The sequence below is a fragment of the Crassostrea angulata genome, chromosome 7, assembly GCF_025612915.1.
Source record: "Crassostrea angulata isolate pt1a10 chromosome 7, ASM2561291v2, whole genome shotgun sequence".
Classification (NCBI taxonomy): domain Eukaryota; kingdom Metazoa; phylum Mollusca; class Bivalvia; order Ostreida; family Ostreidae; genus Magallana; species Magallana angulata.
The window spans coordinates 48,427,608-48,447,407 of record NC_069117.1 but is presented as its reverse complement, the minus strand read 5'-3'; the positions used below and the strand labels follow the sequence as shown (position 1 = coordinate 48,447,407).

General features: G+C 33.2%; 2 protein-coding genes across 2 annotated transcripts; one reads left to right on the top strand and one right to left on the bottom strand.

Annotated features, from left to right (window-relative positions):
• Positions 1-8,294: 8,294 nt before the first annotated feature.
• Positions 8,295-10,768, bottom strand: LOC128155979 (cholecystokinin receptor type A-like). Its single transcript, XM_052817916.1, has one exon. The coding sequence runs from the start codon at positions 10,309-10,311 to the stop codon at positions 9,133-9,135; it is 1,179 nt and encodes a 392-aa protein (XP_052673876.1). The 5' UTR covers positions 10,312-10,768; the 3' UTR covers positions 8,295-9,132.
• A 388-nt stretch (positions 10,769-11,156) lies between these two features.
• Positions 11,157-17,998, top strand: LOC128155330 (CUB and sushi domain-containing protein 2-like). Its single transcript, XM_052816975.1, has 15 exons — positions 11,157-11,491; positions 11,593-11,641; positions 12,200-12,293; positions 12,634-12,746; positions 13,006-13,164; positions 13,449-13,566; positions 14,905-15,020; positions 15,139-15,300; positions 15,447-15,585; positions 15,669-15,781; positions 15,893-16,060; positions 16,162-16,270; positions 16,369-16,493; positions 16,673-16,837; positions 17,054-17,998. The coding sequence occupies exons 1-15, from the start codon at positions 11,477-11,479 to the stop codon at positions 17,596-17,598; spliced, it is 2,190 nt and encodes a 729-aa protein (XP_052672935.1). The 5' UTR covers positions 11,157-11,476; the 3' UTR covers positions 17,599-17,998.
• Positions 17,999-19,800: the final 1,802 nt, after the last annotated feature.

The window sequence follows — 19,800 nt, the reverse complement described above, 5'->3', positions numbered from 1 at the left end:
GTTTTATTGTTATATTAATAATGCTCAGGAAATAATCTAAACGAAAGTTGGTTAATTAAGGTCTTCCGTTTCCTACGGAAGACCTTATAGTTTTCGTAGTTTCTTATTATGAGGGTCTTCCGTTTCCAACGGAAAACCTTATTGTTTTCGTACTGTTTCTTATTAGGGTCTTCCGTTTCCAGCGGAAGACCATATTGTTTTCGTACTGTTTCTTATTATTTTTTTTTTTTTCCAAATTTTGTGCACGCGATTTCTCGAAAACTATTCGGCCGATTTCAATCATTTTTTCACAGATGGTGAGGCATGATCTGAATTTTATATATTTTTGAAATTGTTGTTGTCGTCACTTCCATTTTGTAGTTTTTTACGACACATTTTGTGCAGAGCTGATCTCAGAAACTATCAGAGATATGATTACAAAATTTTCAGGATAGGTAGAGTATAGTTTGAAGTTGTGCCCTATTTATATGTTTTACGCCAGCGCCGCCATTTATTGGAGCTTGCCCAGGCACGAAAATCGGGTACGAATTTTTTTTCAAAATGTTCATACGTTTTGATCTGTATCTTTTTATCAGTTGATATTTTGTTAAGACATATATCACAAAAGTGGTAGGGAATAAAAAGTTCTTTCCAACAAAATCAAGAAAAAGGGGCTGGCTTTAAAATTAGGGGCCAAGACACTCGTAAACTCTATTCCACATATCTTAAAAACGATCAAGATTTTGTAATGCATTATAGAAGCAAAGTTGTTGATCGTAACACTATCTATCAGAAAAATTATTGCCACGCCCATTTATTACGTAATTAGGGATTTTTAGGGGCCAAAGTACTTAAACTTTGATGCAATATATCTCGAGAAGGAAACATATTTTGTTAGGCAATGTAAAGAGAGAAAATGTTTGCATTAATGATTCTAATTGATTCCACCAATCAAAACACCAATGTCTGTCCCCATTAAGGATCTAAAGGGCTGGCCCCTAAAATAATCAATCATTTTTATCTCAAAAATGAACAACAATTTCTGATAAGTACAAGAACAAAATGTGTTAGTATTCTTAAGACCTTTTCAACAAAAACAAGAAAAAGGGGCTGGCCCCTTTAATTAGGGGCCAAGACACTCGTAAACTCTATTACAAATAACTTAAAAACGATCAAGATTTTGTAATGCATTATAGAAGCAAAGTTGTTGATCGTTACAATATCTATCAGAAAAATCATTGCCACGCCCATGTTTCACGTAATTAGGGATTTTGAGGGGCCAAAGTACTTAAACTTTGACGCAATATATCTAGAGAAGGAAACATATTTTATTAGACATTGTAGAAGAGAAAATGCTTGCATTGATAATTCTAATCGATTCCACCAATCAAAACACCAATGTCTGTCCCCAATTAAGGATCTAGATCTGGCCCCTTAAATATTCAATCATTTGTATCTCAAAAATGAACAACAATTTCTGATAAGTACAAGAACAAAATGTGTTAGTATTCTTAAGACCTTTTCAACAAAAACAAGAAAAAGGGGCTGGCCCCTTTAATTAGGGGCCAAGACACTCGTAAACTCTATTACAAATAACTTAAAAACGATCAAGATTTTGTAATGCAGTATAGAAGCAAAGTTGTTGATCGTTACAATATCTATCAGAAAAATCATTGCCACGCCCATGTTTCACGTAATTAGGGATTTTGAGGGGCCAAAGTACTTAAACTTTGACGCAATATATCTAGAGAAGGAAACATATTTTATTAGACATTGTAGAAGAGAAAATGCTTGCATTGATAATTCTAATCGATTCCACCAATCAAAACACCAATGTCTGTCCCCAATTAAGGATCTAGATCTGGCCCCTTAAATATTCAATCATTTGTATCTCTAAAATGAACAACAATTTAAGATAGGTGTAAAAACAAAAAATGTTAGTATTCATGAGACCTTTCGTATAAAATCAAGAAAAAGGGGCTGGCCTCTTAAATTAGGGGCAAATAGACTCGTAAACTCTATTACACATACCTTAAAAACGATCAAGATTTTGTAATGCAGTATAGAAACAAGGTTGTTGATCGCAGCAATATCAGTTTGTAAAGCTCATTTCCAAACCCATTGATGACGTAATTAGGTATTTTAGGGGACTAAAATCTTAAATCTTTAATGTGCTGTATGTTAAAAAGCAAAACACTCTGTTAAGCATTTGAAAGGATATTGACAATCGTATACATTATCTGAAAGGAAGTGGTTGAGGGAAAATTCTGAAATTTCATTAATTTTTAATCGAATCGTTTAAAAAATTGAAAGGAAGACCTACTCGTTACTCGTAACGAGATCGTATCTAGTTATTATTTTTTCCCCCAAATTTTGTGAATGCGATTTTTCGTAAACTATCCAACCGATATCAGCCATTTTTCCACAGATGATTGAACGTGACCTGAATTTTATATGTTTTTGAAATTTGTAACGTCGTCACTTCCGGTATCGATTTACGGCCGATTTTGTAATATCTACGACCTTTTTTGTGCAGTGATGAACTCATAAACTATCAAAGATATGACTTTGAAACTTTCCGGATATGTTGAATAAAGCTTAAAGTTAGGCCCTATTAAGTTTCATGCCTGTGACTGTATTCCTTGGAGCTCACTGAGACACGAAAGTTTGGGTACGAATTTTCATTCAAAAATTTTGATACGTTTTGATCTGTATCTTTTTATCAGTTGTTATTTTGTTAAGACATATATAACAAAAGTAGTAGAAAGTTCTTTCCAACAAAATCAAGAAAAAGGGGCTGGCCCCTTTTTTTCGGGGCCAAGACACTTGTAAACTCTATCACAAATAACTTAAAAACGATACAGAGTTTGTAATACATTATGGAAGCAAAGTTGTTGATCGTAAAAATATCTGTCGTTTAAAATCATTCCCACGCCCATATATTTCGTAATTAGGGATTTTTAGGGGCCAAAGTACTTAAACTTTGACACAATATATCTAGAGAAGGAGACATGTTTTGTTAAGCATTGTAAAAGAGAAAATATTTGCATTATTGATTTCAATCGATTCCACTTATCAATACACCAATGTTTGTCCCCATTAGGGATCTACAGGGCTGCCCCTAAAATATTCAATCATTTGTATCTAAAAAATGAACAATAATTTTAAATTTGCGTTAGAACTAAAAATGTTGGTATTCTTAAGACATTTTCAAAAAAATCAAGAAAAAGGGGCTAGCTACTACAATTAAGGGCCAAGACACTCGTAAACTCAATAACAAATAACTTAAAAACGATACAGATTTTGTAATGCATTATAGAAGCAATTTTAGATGGTTGTAAGAACAAAAAATGTTAGTATTTGTGGGACCTTTTGAATAAACTCAAGAAAAAGGGGCTGGCCTCTTAAATTAGGGGCCAAGACACTCGTAAAGTCTCTTACACATACATAAAAAACGATCAAGATTTTGTAATGCAGTATAGAAGCAAAGTTGTTGATCGTAACAATATCAGTTTGTAAAACTCATTGCCAAACCCATTGATGACGTCAGTTGATTTTAGGGGACTAAAATCTTAAATCTTTAATGTGCTGTATGTGAAAAAGCAAAACACTCTGTTAAGCATTTGAAAGGATATTGACAATCGTATACATTATCTGAAAGGGAGGGATTGAGTGGAAATTCTAAAATTTCATCGATATTTTCATCATATCGTTTAAAAAATTGAACGGAAGACCTACTCGTTACTCGTAACGAGATCGTATCTAGTTATTATTTTTTTTCCACAAATTTTGTGCACGCGATATCTCGGAAACTATCCAATCTATTTACACCATTTTTTCACAGATGATAGGAAGTGATCTGAATTTATTTTGCTTTATAATATTTTTGCCGTCGTCACTTCCGGTACCGATTTATTGCTGATTTCGTCTCTTTTTCGACCCATTTTGTGCACGCTTCATCTCGAAATCTATCAGAGATATGAATATGAAATTTTCAGGATTGGTAGACCAAAGCCTGAAGCTGTGCCTATTGTTTTTGTTTTACGCCATTGGCGCCGTTCTGAAGAGCTCACTATGGCTCGAAAGTTGGGTACGAATTTTGTCCCATTCTTTGTACACACGATTTCTCAGAGATGGCTGGATAGATTTTCTTGAAATTTTTAGGAGTGAAAGAAATAAAATATATCTGGAGGATCCATTTTTAATTTTTTCAAAGTTCATTTCCTGCCGTCCGTTTTCTGTCCCACGACAAAAAGCTTGTGACATTCAGATCTCAAAAATGATAAGGACTTGAGCATTCAAACTTTGTAGGATTATAAACCTATAGTTGTAGATGTCTTTCAACTATTTTGTTTTGTCCGTCATAACTTCCGGTCGTCACCGGAAGCACTTCAAAAATTATTTTTTCTTTTGCATTAAATTTGTTTCATATGAAATTGAAATATAAGTAATAATCCTTACATATGTGATGTATCCGATGTTAAATGAAAACAAAAAACTACACTTCCGGTGAGATATCTTAAATATCTCAGAAAGCGTTTTTTTTTTTATAAATGTTTTACCCCCGAGATCTCAGAAAGTCAAATGATCATTACACGAAACTTATATAGATAATAAACATTCGATAGAAAATGCGTTTAATCGTTTTCATTTTGTCAACCGTCACTTCCGGTTCTTACCGGAAGGGTTCAAACAAATCAAGCTGTTTGAAAGTTTAACTATTTCTTTGATAATTTTAGTAAAATTGATAAACAATAAGTACAGTGGTCTTATGTTCATGAAATACTAACTTTTATTTTCACTGAGAATTTCCGTTTGTCCACTTCCTTGTCAAGAGAAAAAAAAGAAATGACTCCACGAGACCTCAACTACGGTGACGACTTTAACAACCAAACTTTGTTGGATAATAGCCTAAAGTATGTGTCTGTGTTTACCTTATTTTGATTGATTCGTCGTCACTTCCGGTCGTCACCGTAAGCACTTAAAAGTTATTTTCCCCCTTATTTTGTATATTTTACATGGAATGAATATATAAGTACACGATCTTGCATATTTTAACTATACAATGTTAAATAAGCAATCTAATTCTACTTCCGGTGAGTTATATCAAATATCTTAAGTAGCTATCCATTATATAAATTTGATATCCGCGAGGGTTTAGTCCCTGTAAGTGATTGAGACATGAAACTTTTATGAATGATAGACAATTGATTGAAAATGTGTTCAACGGGTTTAATTTTGTCAACTGTCACTTCCGGTGCTCACCGGAAGGTTAAAAAACAATCCATGATTTTAACAAGTCTAACAGATTTTCTTAGGTGTTTCATCTACCATAATAAACAGTGATGTACACTAGGCAAATGTACAAGAACTACTAGCTTTTTTCCATTAATCACTTTTGTTCGTGAGATAAAAAAAACTAGTTTCACAAGGATCTCAGATTTGGTAGATAGTATCGATATTTCATTGTATCGTATAAAACTAATCGGACGGAAGACCTATTCGTTACTCGTAACAAGATCTAGTTATTTACATTTTTTTATTCCTCAATATTACATAGAATAACCTATTAATATAACAAGCACTACTTATAATTGATTAAATCTATTACTTAATTTCAAAATTTTTGAAATACATGAATATTTAAACGGAATATCAGGATGATTGAATTCACGCCTAATGAATTTAATTGTAACAAAAACTGTTTTGCCGTTTCAACCTGGAATTTTTTTTGTATTTGCTACCTTTAGTTGCTAGTAATTTTCAGAATAACTATTTCGATACATTTTTGGTAAAGTAAAAGATAAATCAGAAATAATAATAATGATTATATACTTTTATCTCTTTTATTTATTTTTATTGTATAAAACTCAGTTAGTCCATACATACCATGCGTCCCCTTGTTCTCTCCGAGGGTCCCGTCAGCTCTCCTTGAAAAAGTTTTAAAATTCGCATAAACAGGAATGGACCCCCAACACCCATCCACCCTACAAGGGGCAAAATTTACGAGTTTTGCTAAGGGAATATGGAAAATTAATTAATATGAATTGAATACACAAATTAGTATTTGAACCTCTTTACACATTAGATATCCGGAATGAATTGTGTTTTACGGGGATTGAAGAGTAAGTTAACGCTGAATTCGCTGTGGTTTGACGTGGCCTTCATATTAAAAGCTTAAAGAAATTTTAAAGAATAAACGAATTACTCTACTTCTAAAAGCACTTTTGTAAATAACCAATTATACTGAAAAGATAAACTGAGAAAGTAGAGTATCCATAGTTTAGTGGTAGTATATGGTATGATTCCCCTAAGTTGAAAATACATATAGGGGAGGGGGGTTATTTTCTTCACCAGAAGAATGTTAAATATAGCAAGTTCAAATCAATTAGGCAGACGTTTTCCCATGTGCGTTTCTTTTGTATGATACAAGTTTGAACTCATTCTAAATTAACAGTGAGATCTCTTCAATAGAACTGTACTTTCTGTATAAATAAATGCATTATAACATTTTCTGGAAGTGAAGACTCGAAATATTATTTGACGATGTACACAGGGTTTCATTCATTTCTTTTTTCAAGTCTGGTTTTATGAAAAATTAGTGGTCACATATACCATTTAGAAATCAGTACTTCTATTGCGCCAGGTTAATCTATTTTTAGAAAATGATACTTCCTGCCTAACCACACGGAAAGCGAAAGAAAATGATATGGGCGATACTTCTTTTAAAACGGACACGGCACTATCTATTTTCGTCCAAAATCATCACAGTATTGTCTGCTCTTTTTTTTCCTTTTGAGGTAATTACATTATTAACACTTTCAAATTTTTGATGGTTTAAGAAATGAAGATAATAATTTTTCTATTGATCGACGTATCAAAGAAAAAATTGACCGGAAAACTTCATCAATGCGCGTAGCGCATTGATGAAAAAGTTTTCCGGTCAATTTTTTCTTTGATACGTCGATCAATAGAAAAATTATTATCTTCATTTCTTATCATTTAATAAAACATTTTCAAATAAAAAAATGTGAAGTGTCATTGATCAAACATGTAAATAATGTAAATGAAGAGGCGCGTATGAATACAAAACAACAACAGCAACAGTATTCAAAATGGATGCGCCTTCAGCTGATGCAGAGCTATTGAGCTGAATTTAATGGATTAAACACAAATAGTGAGTTAAAATCTGAACCGGCTGAATTGAAAACGAAAGGAAAATACATGCGATAGCTTGTGATATTATTCCCTGTGCAGAAAAACTCGTATTAAAACTAGTTTTCATGTGAGATCGCTGGAAAATGCAACTGGACATAACCATCCAAGGAAAGGCGATCGTGGACGAAAATAGCCGATATGTCGACAAAGAATAGTATGTATTAGCGACTTTTGTAAACGTTGTGGTAACTAGATAGCCAGTGATGTACTTAAATGGCATATCTGCCGCTTGGAATGCGCCGAAGGAGTTGATGCATTACTCATAGCTTTTCTTTACGACTCTATTTCTGATGACCGATCATGTACGTGTGTAAATTTGAAACTTATGATTATCGTTACCAAATTTGAACAGCAGTGCAGTGTTACCGTGAAAGTTTATAGGCCTATATGTTCGTTATAATATTCCTGGAAAAGGAACAGCCAGCCTCGCTGTAAATGTTGATTGATCTCAATTAAGCAGACGAAATCGTGAGAAGACGCTTAATTTTCTATTTCGTGAATCAAATAATGTGTTTCGTTCATTTTTGAAGGTTAAACTTTCAAGTTTTTATATTCACAAGATTGCATTTTCTTTGCTGACAATAAAACAGACACAACTTTACATTTTGTTGACAGTGTTTATCTTGGAAATACCCGTTCTATAAATAGTGTTAGATCAAAACAGTTGAGAAAAGTAGATCCGGCAAAAAATTTTATTGATGCAGGTATCAAAGAAATTTTTCGACCAATCAGAAGCGCCGATATCTCATCAAATGAATAAATATTAAATGATATTTAATTCCGATAAATAATTTATTCAGCAGTGAGATCTCTCTCTCTCTCTCTCTCTCTCTCTCTCTCTCTCTCTCTCTCAATTCAATTGACATTGAAATGTTTTGTGGTTGACAAGTTCAACGATAAAAATCAGAAAACAAAATCAGAATAAATTCGAACGACTGCATGGTATCATACATTTAATCTTATTCATTGTGTTTTTAGCTTTAAAAAATCGTATTTCCGTGCTCCAAATACGTAAATCTTCATCAAAATACATTTATATATTGTACATTGCCAAACTGGAATAAACATTACTATATTATGTCATGATGATACTGATCCATGCCAAAATTTCAAAATAATTGTGTTCGTGTTAATATCTTTCTAAAACATCGATTGACATTTTCCAGAAATGTAACATACGTCTTACCAATAGATGCATATCAAAATTCACAACAGAGTTAGGCCTTTTACAGAAATATAACATACGTCTTTCCAATAGATGCATATCAAAATTCACAACAGAGTTAGGCGTTTTGTACAGATTTCAAGCATCCAAGTCTAAAAATAGTAATTGTTAGATCAGGAATAAAAATGAAAGAATATCTGTCAAAAGAGTTATAAACATTCATTTGTAATACATCACTGATTGGTTTAATTTTTTCTACTTCTAAGGGGAGATCAAAACTGTCGGGCACGTAATCAAATCAAATCAAGCCCAAAGGGCTTTATCATATTGAATTTGTTCAGGTACCGACTATAATGATCATTTTCATATAAGTCAATGAATTCCTGAATACTTATATTATTATTAGTTTTTTAAATATCATTGCAAGCACAATGGAGACTTTTGATATTTTTACATAATTTTTCTATCATGCGAACCCCTTTGGTGTCCAAACAGTTGACGTCAATTAACACATATCGATGTTTCAAGCTAGGCAAACTGTGTATTACAACGGTGTGAAAAACAACCACGTGATGATGCTGTTAAACACGCCGATTTTTGCTGCGAGTTAAAAATTAAAAGTTTAATTCAACGTAAACTCGCTAATTCAATACCATTTTCATTCTTAAAACTTCTAGATGCATGTAAGTAAATCAGGACGCTCGAGAGATAAATGACACATAAAAAACAAAGGAAGAATGCATTTTTGAGATATTTATCATAAAACTTCACTACTTGCATACACAACATTTTTTTATTTCTTTTGAAAACTTTTTATCAAGAAAGGCGTAAATGACTGGGTTTGTGATGTTATTCAAGATATAAATCCTATAAACAAACAGTAAAACAGATCTTCCTGTATATGTAAACTCCTCCCAAAACGATGTATTCCTTGCTTCCAACAACATGATGGTGGTTTTAGGAATATAACAGATCAAGAAAATGACGGTTATAAGCATGAACATCAGAGTGAATTTATACACGACTCGCTTCCGTTTTCTCCTCTTTACACTCGACAGCCTGGGTACGTGTTTTCCTCCATTGTTTTTTGTAGGTGAGACAGCCTCGAGCTCTCTGCAGGTACTGGTTGACCTGCGCATAGTGGAAAACCCAGTGTCTTCGGTTCTATCATCAGTATCATGTGATTGGGTCTCACGTTCCGTGTAACTCAGTCGGTCGTCACTGTTTGAAACGCCGCCTCGGGAGTGTTCGACTGTTTTGTTGCGTCGCTTAATTTTGGTACGTTTTAAATGGTCCCGGATTTTTAATCCTATTTTGGAATAAAGACATATCAGAGATGCTATAATAGTGATGGTAATGAGGAGAAGGAGGCCTCCAAATATAAGAGACCCAGTTTTATTTGCAGAGCTCAGCCTACTGCAACGTCGTCCATAGATTCCCAACTCTTCGTTAAGAAAAGGATCAGATCCATAAAAGTAGGTCATGGGCACAGCTAAGATAAAAGCAACTGTTAATCCCATACACAAGGCGAATCGTTTCAATTTTAAGGTCATCTGTCTCCCGAGGGGCTGGCAAACTTTGAGATATCTGTGGACAGCAACAATAAGAAGAAAAAACACAGACGTTAAAGTTGAGAAGGCGGCAAAGAACCACCATGTTTTACACAATTGTTCATCGTCGAAGGTCGCCTGCATCATATTTTGGGCGATCCCAAAAGAGGCACAAATCAAAGAAGCCCAAAGGTCCGCCATTGCAAGAAACGGAATGAAATACCTGTCCTCTTTGTTGCCTTTCATTTTGAAACCGTAAATGAAGATGACGAGGGAGTTACCCAACAATCCAGCCACCATATACATTGACAGGATAGTGTTGTTAGGAATAAGGCTCTGCACTATCTCGTTATTCCATTCTTTCACTTTTTGCGATATGTCGAAAGTAACGTTGTCCATTTTGAATGGTTGTGCTGTATAAAAAAGCTTCTGAGATTTATAATGGTGTATTAAGTAGATTTGAAGGTCATTCGAATTATGTGTAGATGCACGTAAATGGTTCACTGACAAAGAAGTTATTACTTATACATACATGTACCCTCACAAGGAAGTTTTTTTAACGAGTGGTCGTTTTGTTTATTGGTTATATTTATAATGTTCAGGAAATAATCTAAACGGAAGTTGGTTTATTATTTACATATTTACTTCTCAATATTACATAGAATAACAAAATTTCACTAGCCCTACTTATGACACTGTATAGCTGATTTAATCTAATATATAATTTCAACATTTTTTGATTAAATGAATATTTAAATAGAGTACCAGGATGATTAAATTCACACTTACATGTAATGAATCTAATTGTCACAAAAACTGTTTCGCCTTTTCAAACTGGCAAAAATATGGTACTTGCTACCTTAATTTGCTTGTAAAGATCAGAATAAGTATTTCAATACATGTTTGGTATTAAAAGTAAAAAATAGCTCAAAGATAATAAAGATTATAAATATATCTTTTAAATATTTTTATTGTAGAAAACCCAGTTAGTTCATGCATCCCATGCACCCCCCCCTTTTTCTCTGCGAAGGTCCGACCACCCCCACCCCCCCCCCCTTGAAAAACTTATAAAATTCGCATTAACAGGCATGGACCACCCCCCCCCCCCCCCCACCGCAAAAAACAAAAATATCCATAGAACTCCATGTAAATATTTTCTGGATCCTCGCTTGAATGGGAACCTGAGGATATGCTATTTTAATATGTATGGAAATCTCAAAATGTGAAAAAAGGCTTATCTTTTAAAATGACAATTATACACAAGAATGTCATTGTTTTGCTTATATTTTAGAGTAAAATCTACTTTCATTGAAGTATTAAAAGACGTAAACTATTTAAATAATGACAAGAAACGTGTCTTATACTGCTTATATCCACTAACAGTTGTATTTTCTTTAATTCCTCGCATCATGGACCCTAGTCCTTTGTACTTTGGTATGTTTACCATCACCAACAAATCTATCGATATTTAAACCTCTCTGTTAATCTGGATTTACGAAAGAATAATCGAAGTGGCCCAATCACCAATGGATTTAAAACTACACTGGAATACACGTACTTTAAAATGGACACATATCAGGTAAGTACTTTATGAATTTTTAATGTTTGTTTGTTTGCAATATTGTTATTAATTTATTAATCAGTCATTTTGTAATTATACACTTTGTTAATTTCATTTAGATACCGTACGTGAGAATAGCATTATTTCTGGCTGTCACAATTCCCTCAGGTATCGTTGCTGTTTACTTTGACTTCAAATAATTGGACCACATGAATCTTACTTCGAATCGTATGTTGGTACTTGTTAAAAGACGAAGTTATTCATGTCGTTTTAAGAAGAAATTGCTGTATGGATTTGAATTAGTACTATAAATGCTTTATTTCATGATCTAGATTAAGAGGTACATATCTGTGACCTTTTTGCACTCCCACTCCTTTATACTTAATCAAAAGGCATTTTAATAGTATTTAAAATGTAGGAAAATTCTGACTTGTTTTATTATTTACTCTTTTGATACAACGATTATAACATCGAAATAATAGAATTGGCAAAATCTGATATCGATATTGGTTTGATCGGTATTTGAATTCTGTTAGATGTTTTGGTGGGTTTTTTTGTGGGGAGGACGGAGGGGGTACAGCGTATCACCGATTTGAAAGTGTTCAATTATATATTAAGGGCATCCATTTGGGTTGCCAGTCTCCATTGTATACAGAATTTAAGACAGTGTCACCGTCGTAAAGTCAGTTGTGTTTCTACCTCTTCGTCTTCCTCCTCTTTCTGTAGTCCTATCCCAGTGTAACACACCAGTACACCTGTATGCCCACCATGGAACGTCCGAGACCATCACGTCTCCAAACTACCCGTTTAACTATCCCAGGTAACTTAATGGGTGTCATTACATTAGCACATATTTGTATATACATATACACATATAGGGCATGTTTCTTTTACAATATTATCTTGTAACGGTATCGGTGGAAGAAAACGCAAAAATAAGAAAGTCATTACTTCTCACATATATAATACTTTTATTTGTTTTTGTTTAAAAAAATGTTATGAAACAAAAAGTACCTTAACTTCTTCATATCTTCTTTTATTCATCCTCAGTTCTACGAAATCAAACAAAATTTCTATAAAAGTCGTTTGGTGTTCTAAATGTAACATCATTCATGAGACTGTGATGAAAATCGGTAACATTCTTGTTTTTGATTGGTCAGCTCCAGTGACTGTCAATGGCTGATACAAGCAGAGTCCTCCTCCTCTACTATAGGCGTGGTCTTCTCCTTTATCAACACAGAGTCCTTCTTCGACAAAATCCGGATCTACGATAGTAAGTTGTTGGTCCATAATATCTGGAAAAATTGAACTTAATTAAATCAACATGTTTGAATTAAAATTAAAAAAATAAAACAAAACAATTTTAACATACACAATCTTTAACTGGATTTTTAAAAATAAAATGTAAGTTGTAAAAGAAGATAACAATCACAGTTTTTGGTTTGCAAACTTTATTCTGAAATAGGAATATAAAATATTTTTCCAGTGCGATAAAGTGCAGATGACCTTTTTTGAAATTCTCTTATTTCTAGGCAACACACCCGGGGCAAACTTGTTGACTACCATATTTGGAAGTACTACTAATCGTTACTACGAAAGCACCGGTGAATACTTATATATTAGGTTTACATCGGACAATGCAGTTGAAAAATCCGGATTTTCTCTACAATACTTTAGCCTTTTCTCCACAGGTAAGATTACATTTACACTTATCATTCTACTGACTTGTACATGTATAGTCAACAACGTTAATTTAGTTGGCAGCGAGAAAAATTTTCCCGATTTCTCTAAAAAAAAATACATATATACACGGAAACATATTGTATATTCAATATTAAAAACTCGATTCTGGTCTTTTAATTATGAAATTATATTTAGAAATAAATACATTATAATATTATTATATCCATCAAATATTATACGTGTTATAATAGTGTTTCAAGCTACCAGACAGACTGTTTTTTTTCTGCTTCAGTCATTGGCCAGAGACAAGGCCTACCGTGCTACGCCCTGAGTAACCGCCATACCATCACACTGACAGTTACTCTCAGCATCCAGCAGACACTGTCCACTTTTCCGGATCCCTACTCAGGGTATATAAAAACAATTTACGCATATTGGCGCTCTCTTGAATTGAAAGTTAAAATTCCAGTATTCTTCTATATTTCATCTATATCTGCTTTTTAATGTTAAGGTGGCTCGACACACCAATGCATTATTTGATGGATCGATGAAGAATCATTTTTGAGAAATGATTATACAAAAATGACACCTATATCGGCCTCTGATTATTTTATATGAATTTTTTTGTATTTTTTGATAGAAACCGGAAACATCATTTTAGCTGCGAACAAGATATATTAGAGCCAAAAATTTGTTATCAATTAATGCACAATACAATTATCTATAAATATATATCAAAAACGGCCAGATAAACTTTGAAATATTTTTGTAAAAAAAATATTTATGAAAATGAAAAAAAAGGATTGTAGATATTTTTTAAATCTATGGATAAAAACTGCAGATAAACTGTTACTCGCATTTAACAATTGCTGTACAATCATATTTCAACAAGAAATTGAAACCAAATAGTGAAATTAAAGAAAAAATGGAAAATTTTAAAATCGAACCGATCCCGATTGTAATTAAACTGATCCCGAACGAAATCACATAAAGTTAGAATGAATCAGAATTTTGCAAAAAATTCAGGTTGTTTAGCTGTAAAATGGTTTCGTCATTTATTAACTTTATAATTTATATCAATTACTTAGAAAAAAACTGCAGTTTATTTGTAAAATTTCAATTTTAAAATAATTCTGATCGGGATCATTTTTTTTTAATCGGGATCGGTTAAAATTTGATAAATAGCAATTTTTCCAAAATTTCGCATTTTCATTTCAATTTCTTTGTAAAATATCATTGTTTAGTAAAAAGTTTATGTGACTATATGTTATTTTTAAAATTTTATCCATAGATTAAAAAGATATTAAAGAATTACAATTTTGATTTTTAGAAATATTTTTTTAATTAAAAAATTAAACACTTGACCAAACGATCTTTGGCATGAATTTATTTATAATTATATTACACATTAATTGACAACAAGTTTAAAGCTCTAATATATTATGTTTGTCTGCCAAACAGTTTTTCCTATTTCACTGAAAAAATACAAAAAAAATTCGTATAAAATAACTGAAAGCCGATATTGATCTCTGTTTTGTGGAATCATGTTTCAAAAAAGATTCTCTATCGATCCATAAAATAAAATTTTGATGTGTCGAGGAACCTTAAGAGTAATGCAGTCTGTTATTTCAAGTGATAACAAACCAATGGATAGTTCCATATGTAACGGGATATCAAAATGTACATAAATGTACCATAAAATAACTGTATCATAATTTGCAACATCTTATCTGAATTTTTTTTTATAGGAATGACTACTGTTACTGGCTTGTAGACACAGGGGCCGGAAACTTTTTAAATATCAGCATTCTGGTAACCGATGACGAATACGGGACGAACCCCGGAGGACTTACCGTTTATGATGGTACGTGTATCACTCAATCTAAGAACTGTTTCTGTCAATCCCAATCGGCTGCAACCCACCTAAGTTTTGAAAATTTAGAATAATAGTTCAATAGAAGTTTTGGTCTATCTTTCTTCAGGTAATTCTGCTTCCGCTACAGCTTTGGGTACCGTATCTGATAAATCCCAAACAGAATCCGGTTCCGTTGTCTTGGGAACCAGTCAACAGTACGCCTTCTTTGTTTACCACAGACAAAGTATTAGCCAGTACCGAGGCTTCTTACTAAGTTTCAACAAAGTGGGTATGTATGTATTCGAAAGACATGTCTTCTATCACATTTCTGTCATTCACCTGTTCATCAATCTTTGAACCACATGTTCACTAAATCAATGTGCATGTAAGTTTCTGATCTATTAACGATTCTAAAATTGAATGGGATTTTTACAGGGTCTCCACCTGCACAAGTTGCCCCGCCCCCTACAATAAGTCCTTCTGTGGTCAACAATACATGTGGAAACGAGCTGCTATCGTCGGACAACATTACCAACTACGTCACTTCCCCCAACTACCCGCTTGACTACAACAGGTAGGCTTTTTATGCAGTGGCGAATTGTACAGCTTGCATTTTCATTCATCTTATTCGTTTTAACGTTTCTATCGTCTTTCCAGCCATTCCTCTTGCGTATGGACCATACGATCGACCAATGAGAGTATGGTCATTCAGTTGACGTTTGAGGCAATAGACATGGAAAGCTGTTGTGATTTCCTATACGTATATGACGGTATAGCCCCGAGTTTTGTTAAGTTTTGTTAAGTTGGTATCTCATCGTTAATCATGATAAAAGAAAAGTGTCATTAAGAAACCCTTGTCATATTCTAAACCTTTTTTTCAGGAGAAACTGCTGATTATACTCTTCTTGGAACGATCACGGGAAATTATTATAACTCGTCAGGACTTCCAGTATATCGCTCAACCGGAAGTGCCTTAAGACTGCATTTCGTTAGTGATGAGAGAACGCAGCAAACTGGATTCAAAGTTGGATTTCTATCTATACCTCCAGGTAAAAAATGAATATGTTTATAAATATTACGAATGTAAATTTCGAGTAACGTTTCATTTTTTTTTCGTTACATGACCTACTTAATCCTTTTTATTTTCTAGAGATCCCATCATGTGTTGATCAAGCGACTACCACAATATTAAATGCCTCATACTCAGTCCAGACTTTTGAATCTCATCCCGAGTTTTCAACGTCGCAGAACTATAATAAGTAGGTCCTTAGATCTGTGTTTTTGCAATAAGTCATATTCGTAACACATGTATTTCATTTATTGTAAACAGCTACTGACGTTTGGCATCTTTTTCCAGCTCCTACGAAATATCCTGGTTGATTGTAAAACCCAAGGAATCTGACATTCTCTCACTCCAGTTTACAGTATTCAACTTGGAATATAGTATGAATTGCGTTTTTGACAACGTTACCATATACAAAGGTGAGTAATACGATTTTTATTTCCTATTAATAGATCTGTCAGTGAATAGTTTCCCTTTTCGATTCTTACAAGACACTTCACTGTGAGTATATCAGAAATGTTCAAAAGTTCAATATCCTCTCTCTCTCTCTCTCTCTCTTTTAGATATTTAACCATTTTGTCAAATGATTTTCCTTTAGGAGCTTGTTCATCTGATCCATTGGCCAAAACGATGTGTGGATCTCTGGGAGATAGCTTTACTTATTCTATGGGGAAGTTTCTGCTCGTCCGGTTTAAGACAGACATATCTGTTACGGACAGAGGCTTCAGTATATCATACGTCTTGTTGAATTCTACATCGACAGGTACAATACTGTGCAATTCTTCTATTATTTTGATACCCTCCAGACAATATTGCATCTCCCGGCCATTTTGTTTTAAAGAGGTAGAAGAAAACTTCTCAAATCGAATGTTGGTGAAAATTACAATAAGACGTGATTATATATAACGTTATACTTGTATTAGGAAATGCGATTATTGTAAATGTTTAATAAGATCATTGAATTTTGTTTTATTTTCAGACGATACATCTTCTTCCGGTTTGCCTGACTACGTGCGCTACACGATAGCTGGCGTCTTCACCGCCATATTTGTTATCGGAACGTTATGCCTTTGTGTTTGCTGCTGTAGAAAGCTATGTCCCAAAACCGCCAGCTTAAAGTCAGTAGCAAAATCAGACATGAAAAGAAACCTGATACTTACAAACACAAATAAACCAAAAACTATAAAGGTGCCACGTAAGAAGATGAAACGATCTAAATATGGAAACAAAGTGACCATTGACGATCCTAAGTTCCCTTTGGCAGGGCCGGGCATCACCCCGGTGGCGCCACCGTTCCCTTTGGATTTGAAAGATAAAGTTGTTGGAGAGAAATCTACAGACACTCCAAAAACTCTTCCGCCAATTAAGGAGAAAAAAGTCAGGAAACCAAAGAAGGATAAGGCTGAAAGAATTCAGTCTGATGGACTGAGTGAAGACTCGTCTGCTACCATCTTAGATCACGATTCTCCTATCGACTTTGCCACTATACCCCCGCCCTTCGAATATAAAGCCCCCTTTGGTTGATTCAATTCCTTGTCCAGTCCAAAAATGAGAAGTCCAGTTTGGGGTTGAACAATAATTTATTAAAGCGTGATTGTACATATATTTTACAAAGTAACTTTCAAAGTCTACAAATTCAAATACCAGTCTGTCTGACTGACTCTAGCCGTTCTCAATCTACTGTCCTTTACAAAAAACATGATTGAGAATCAAAATTTGTACATGGCAAAGCTGTCATTTTTGTTTACATTGTGGAGATATAAAATGTCAATTTGGGAAAGTTTTATACTGATTTTAGACATTATAATGAATGTACTGATAGGTGGAAGCATGATTGCAAGTTGTCAATGTTATAATGTTACATATATCTTTGATATAAGGTGGTATGTTAACATGTTAATGAATAATAAAAATTGTTCTTATTTGTCGCCTTAAGATATAATTGAACGGATAGGTATAATTAGTTCTATGATTTTTTTTATTGTGGAAAGATATATGGTACAGAATGTTTAGACTTTGATATTTCATATAGGCATTACAGTTTAAATGAAGAATGTGAGATAATGATTAACAAAATGATAAAGAACACAGTACTAATACGTACGTCAATTGAAGCATATAGTAACTGTGGAAATACTCAGTAACTGCGAAAGATAAGTCTGGATCATGCCTTAAATAAAGATAAAATGAGAAAAGCAATTTAAACATGCAAATATTTATTTTGTAAAGTACATTGTATAACCAGTTGATACTGATATGCAAGCTAAAATTACTGCTTGCATGTAATGTTCGATGGAATTGGATTCCATTTCTGAAATGGTTCGATTCATTTATTGGAGAAAAAATTACTTGTATTGCTTGAAAATTAAGAAAATAAAACAGAGTGAATTAAAAAAATTAACTTATGTTACCAGTACCAATGCACGACAAAAACGTCTACCTATGCACATAGTTTATATTTAATTTACAATATTAATTTTATTTGCACGAAACCTTTGCAGGTTTCTACTTACAGTTAGAACGCCACCTGTATGTATAGCTCTTCAAATGTACTCACCAAATAATTATCAAAACGTTTTTTTTTAAATCGACAGTTTTTGGTCACTTGTCAATTCCAAACGAATTGTGATGGGTTTTTTTCATCTGCGTTTATAAAGTATAGAAACAGTCAGACTAAAATCAACACGCCCCGTTTATCGATTGGTCGAAATCTACAACGGCTGAGTTTCACCTACACGCGCAGCTTATCGACTAATCAAAACCTACAACAACCTAAGAAAAATCACGGACTGCATGAAATAATCATAATGATGACAGACTCAAATTCCCATAGGAGATGATTTGACTGTTTCTTTAAGCTAACGTACTTGTGTACATTAACAGTAATTTTGTGTATTTTTTTTTTTAATTTTTACAACCAATTTATTAATTTGTTAAAAGTAAGACATAAATATTAACAATAAAATGCTTTCTTTGATGATTCATGCGGGTTATGAAGGTGGCGATCATTGCAGAAAAATTACATAACCCGCTAATGCGGGTTATGTATTTTTTCTGCAATGTTTCCACCTTCATGTATCGCATATATATGTAAATCATAAAAAAAACCCACCAAACTTTTATTGTTTAGAAAAATCCTCTATTGTGTTAAAATAAAAATACATTGCATAGAATTTTAGTCGACATCTGAAAAGATACAGTCGCGGTGTGGGCAATGTATAATGTCCCTGCGTAAAAACAACAGGTGTAAAAAGATTAAGGAAGGAGTCTTCTCGTCATCAAACATACTTCTTATAATAAGAAATTCATGAAATTTTGACACAGTCAAACGGATCATATTACCAAATGATTCTATCAGTTTAATCAAATTTGACCTTTTTGTTTCCGCAGAAATGTCAGGTCAAGGTCACTACCTTTTTCCTCAACGTAAAGGATGGTAAAAATAAGTGTAGCTCTTTGTAGACCTGTAGAAATTTGTTTAAGATTTGAAGATTCTATTCTTCAATGAAATGATAGAGTATCAGAATGTCTATCAGCTTATACTACTAAATTGGAATAAATATTTATACTAAAACTGATATTGCTTAGCCCGCATTTCCTCTAATTTTCTTAAATTTTGAAGAAATTTTGATAATTTTTGTACGCTTCCAATTATAAGATATTTCTGATTTTTATGTATAATGAAGAATTTATATTAAGATATAAATTGACAAAAAAGTTAATATA

Excerpts from the sequence above, each read along its gene's own strand:
- LOC128155979 (XM_052817916.1), bottom strand. The coding sequence starts at position 10,311 with ATGGACAACGTTACTTTCGACATATCGCAAAAAGTGAAAGAATGGAAT.
- LOC128155330 (XM_052816975.1), top strand. Across the intron at positions 12,294-12,633 it reads TACCCGTTTAACTATCCCAG|CTCCAGTGACTGTCAATGGC; the intron begins GTAACTTAATGG and ends TTGATTGGTCAG. Across the intron at positions 16,271-16,368 it reads ACGTCGCAGAACTATAATAA|CTCCTACGAAATATCCTGGT; the intron begins GTAGGTCCTTAG and ends ATCTTTTTCCAG.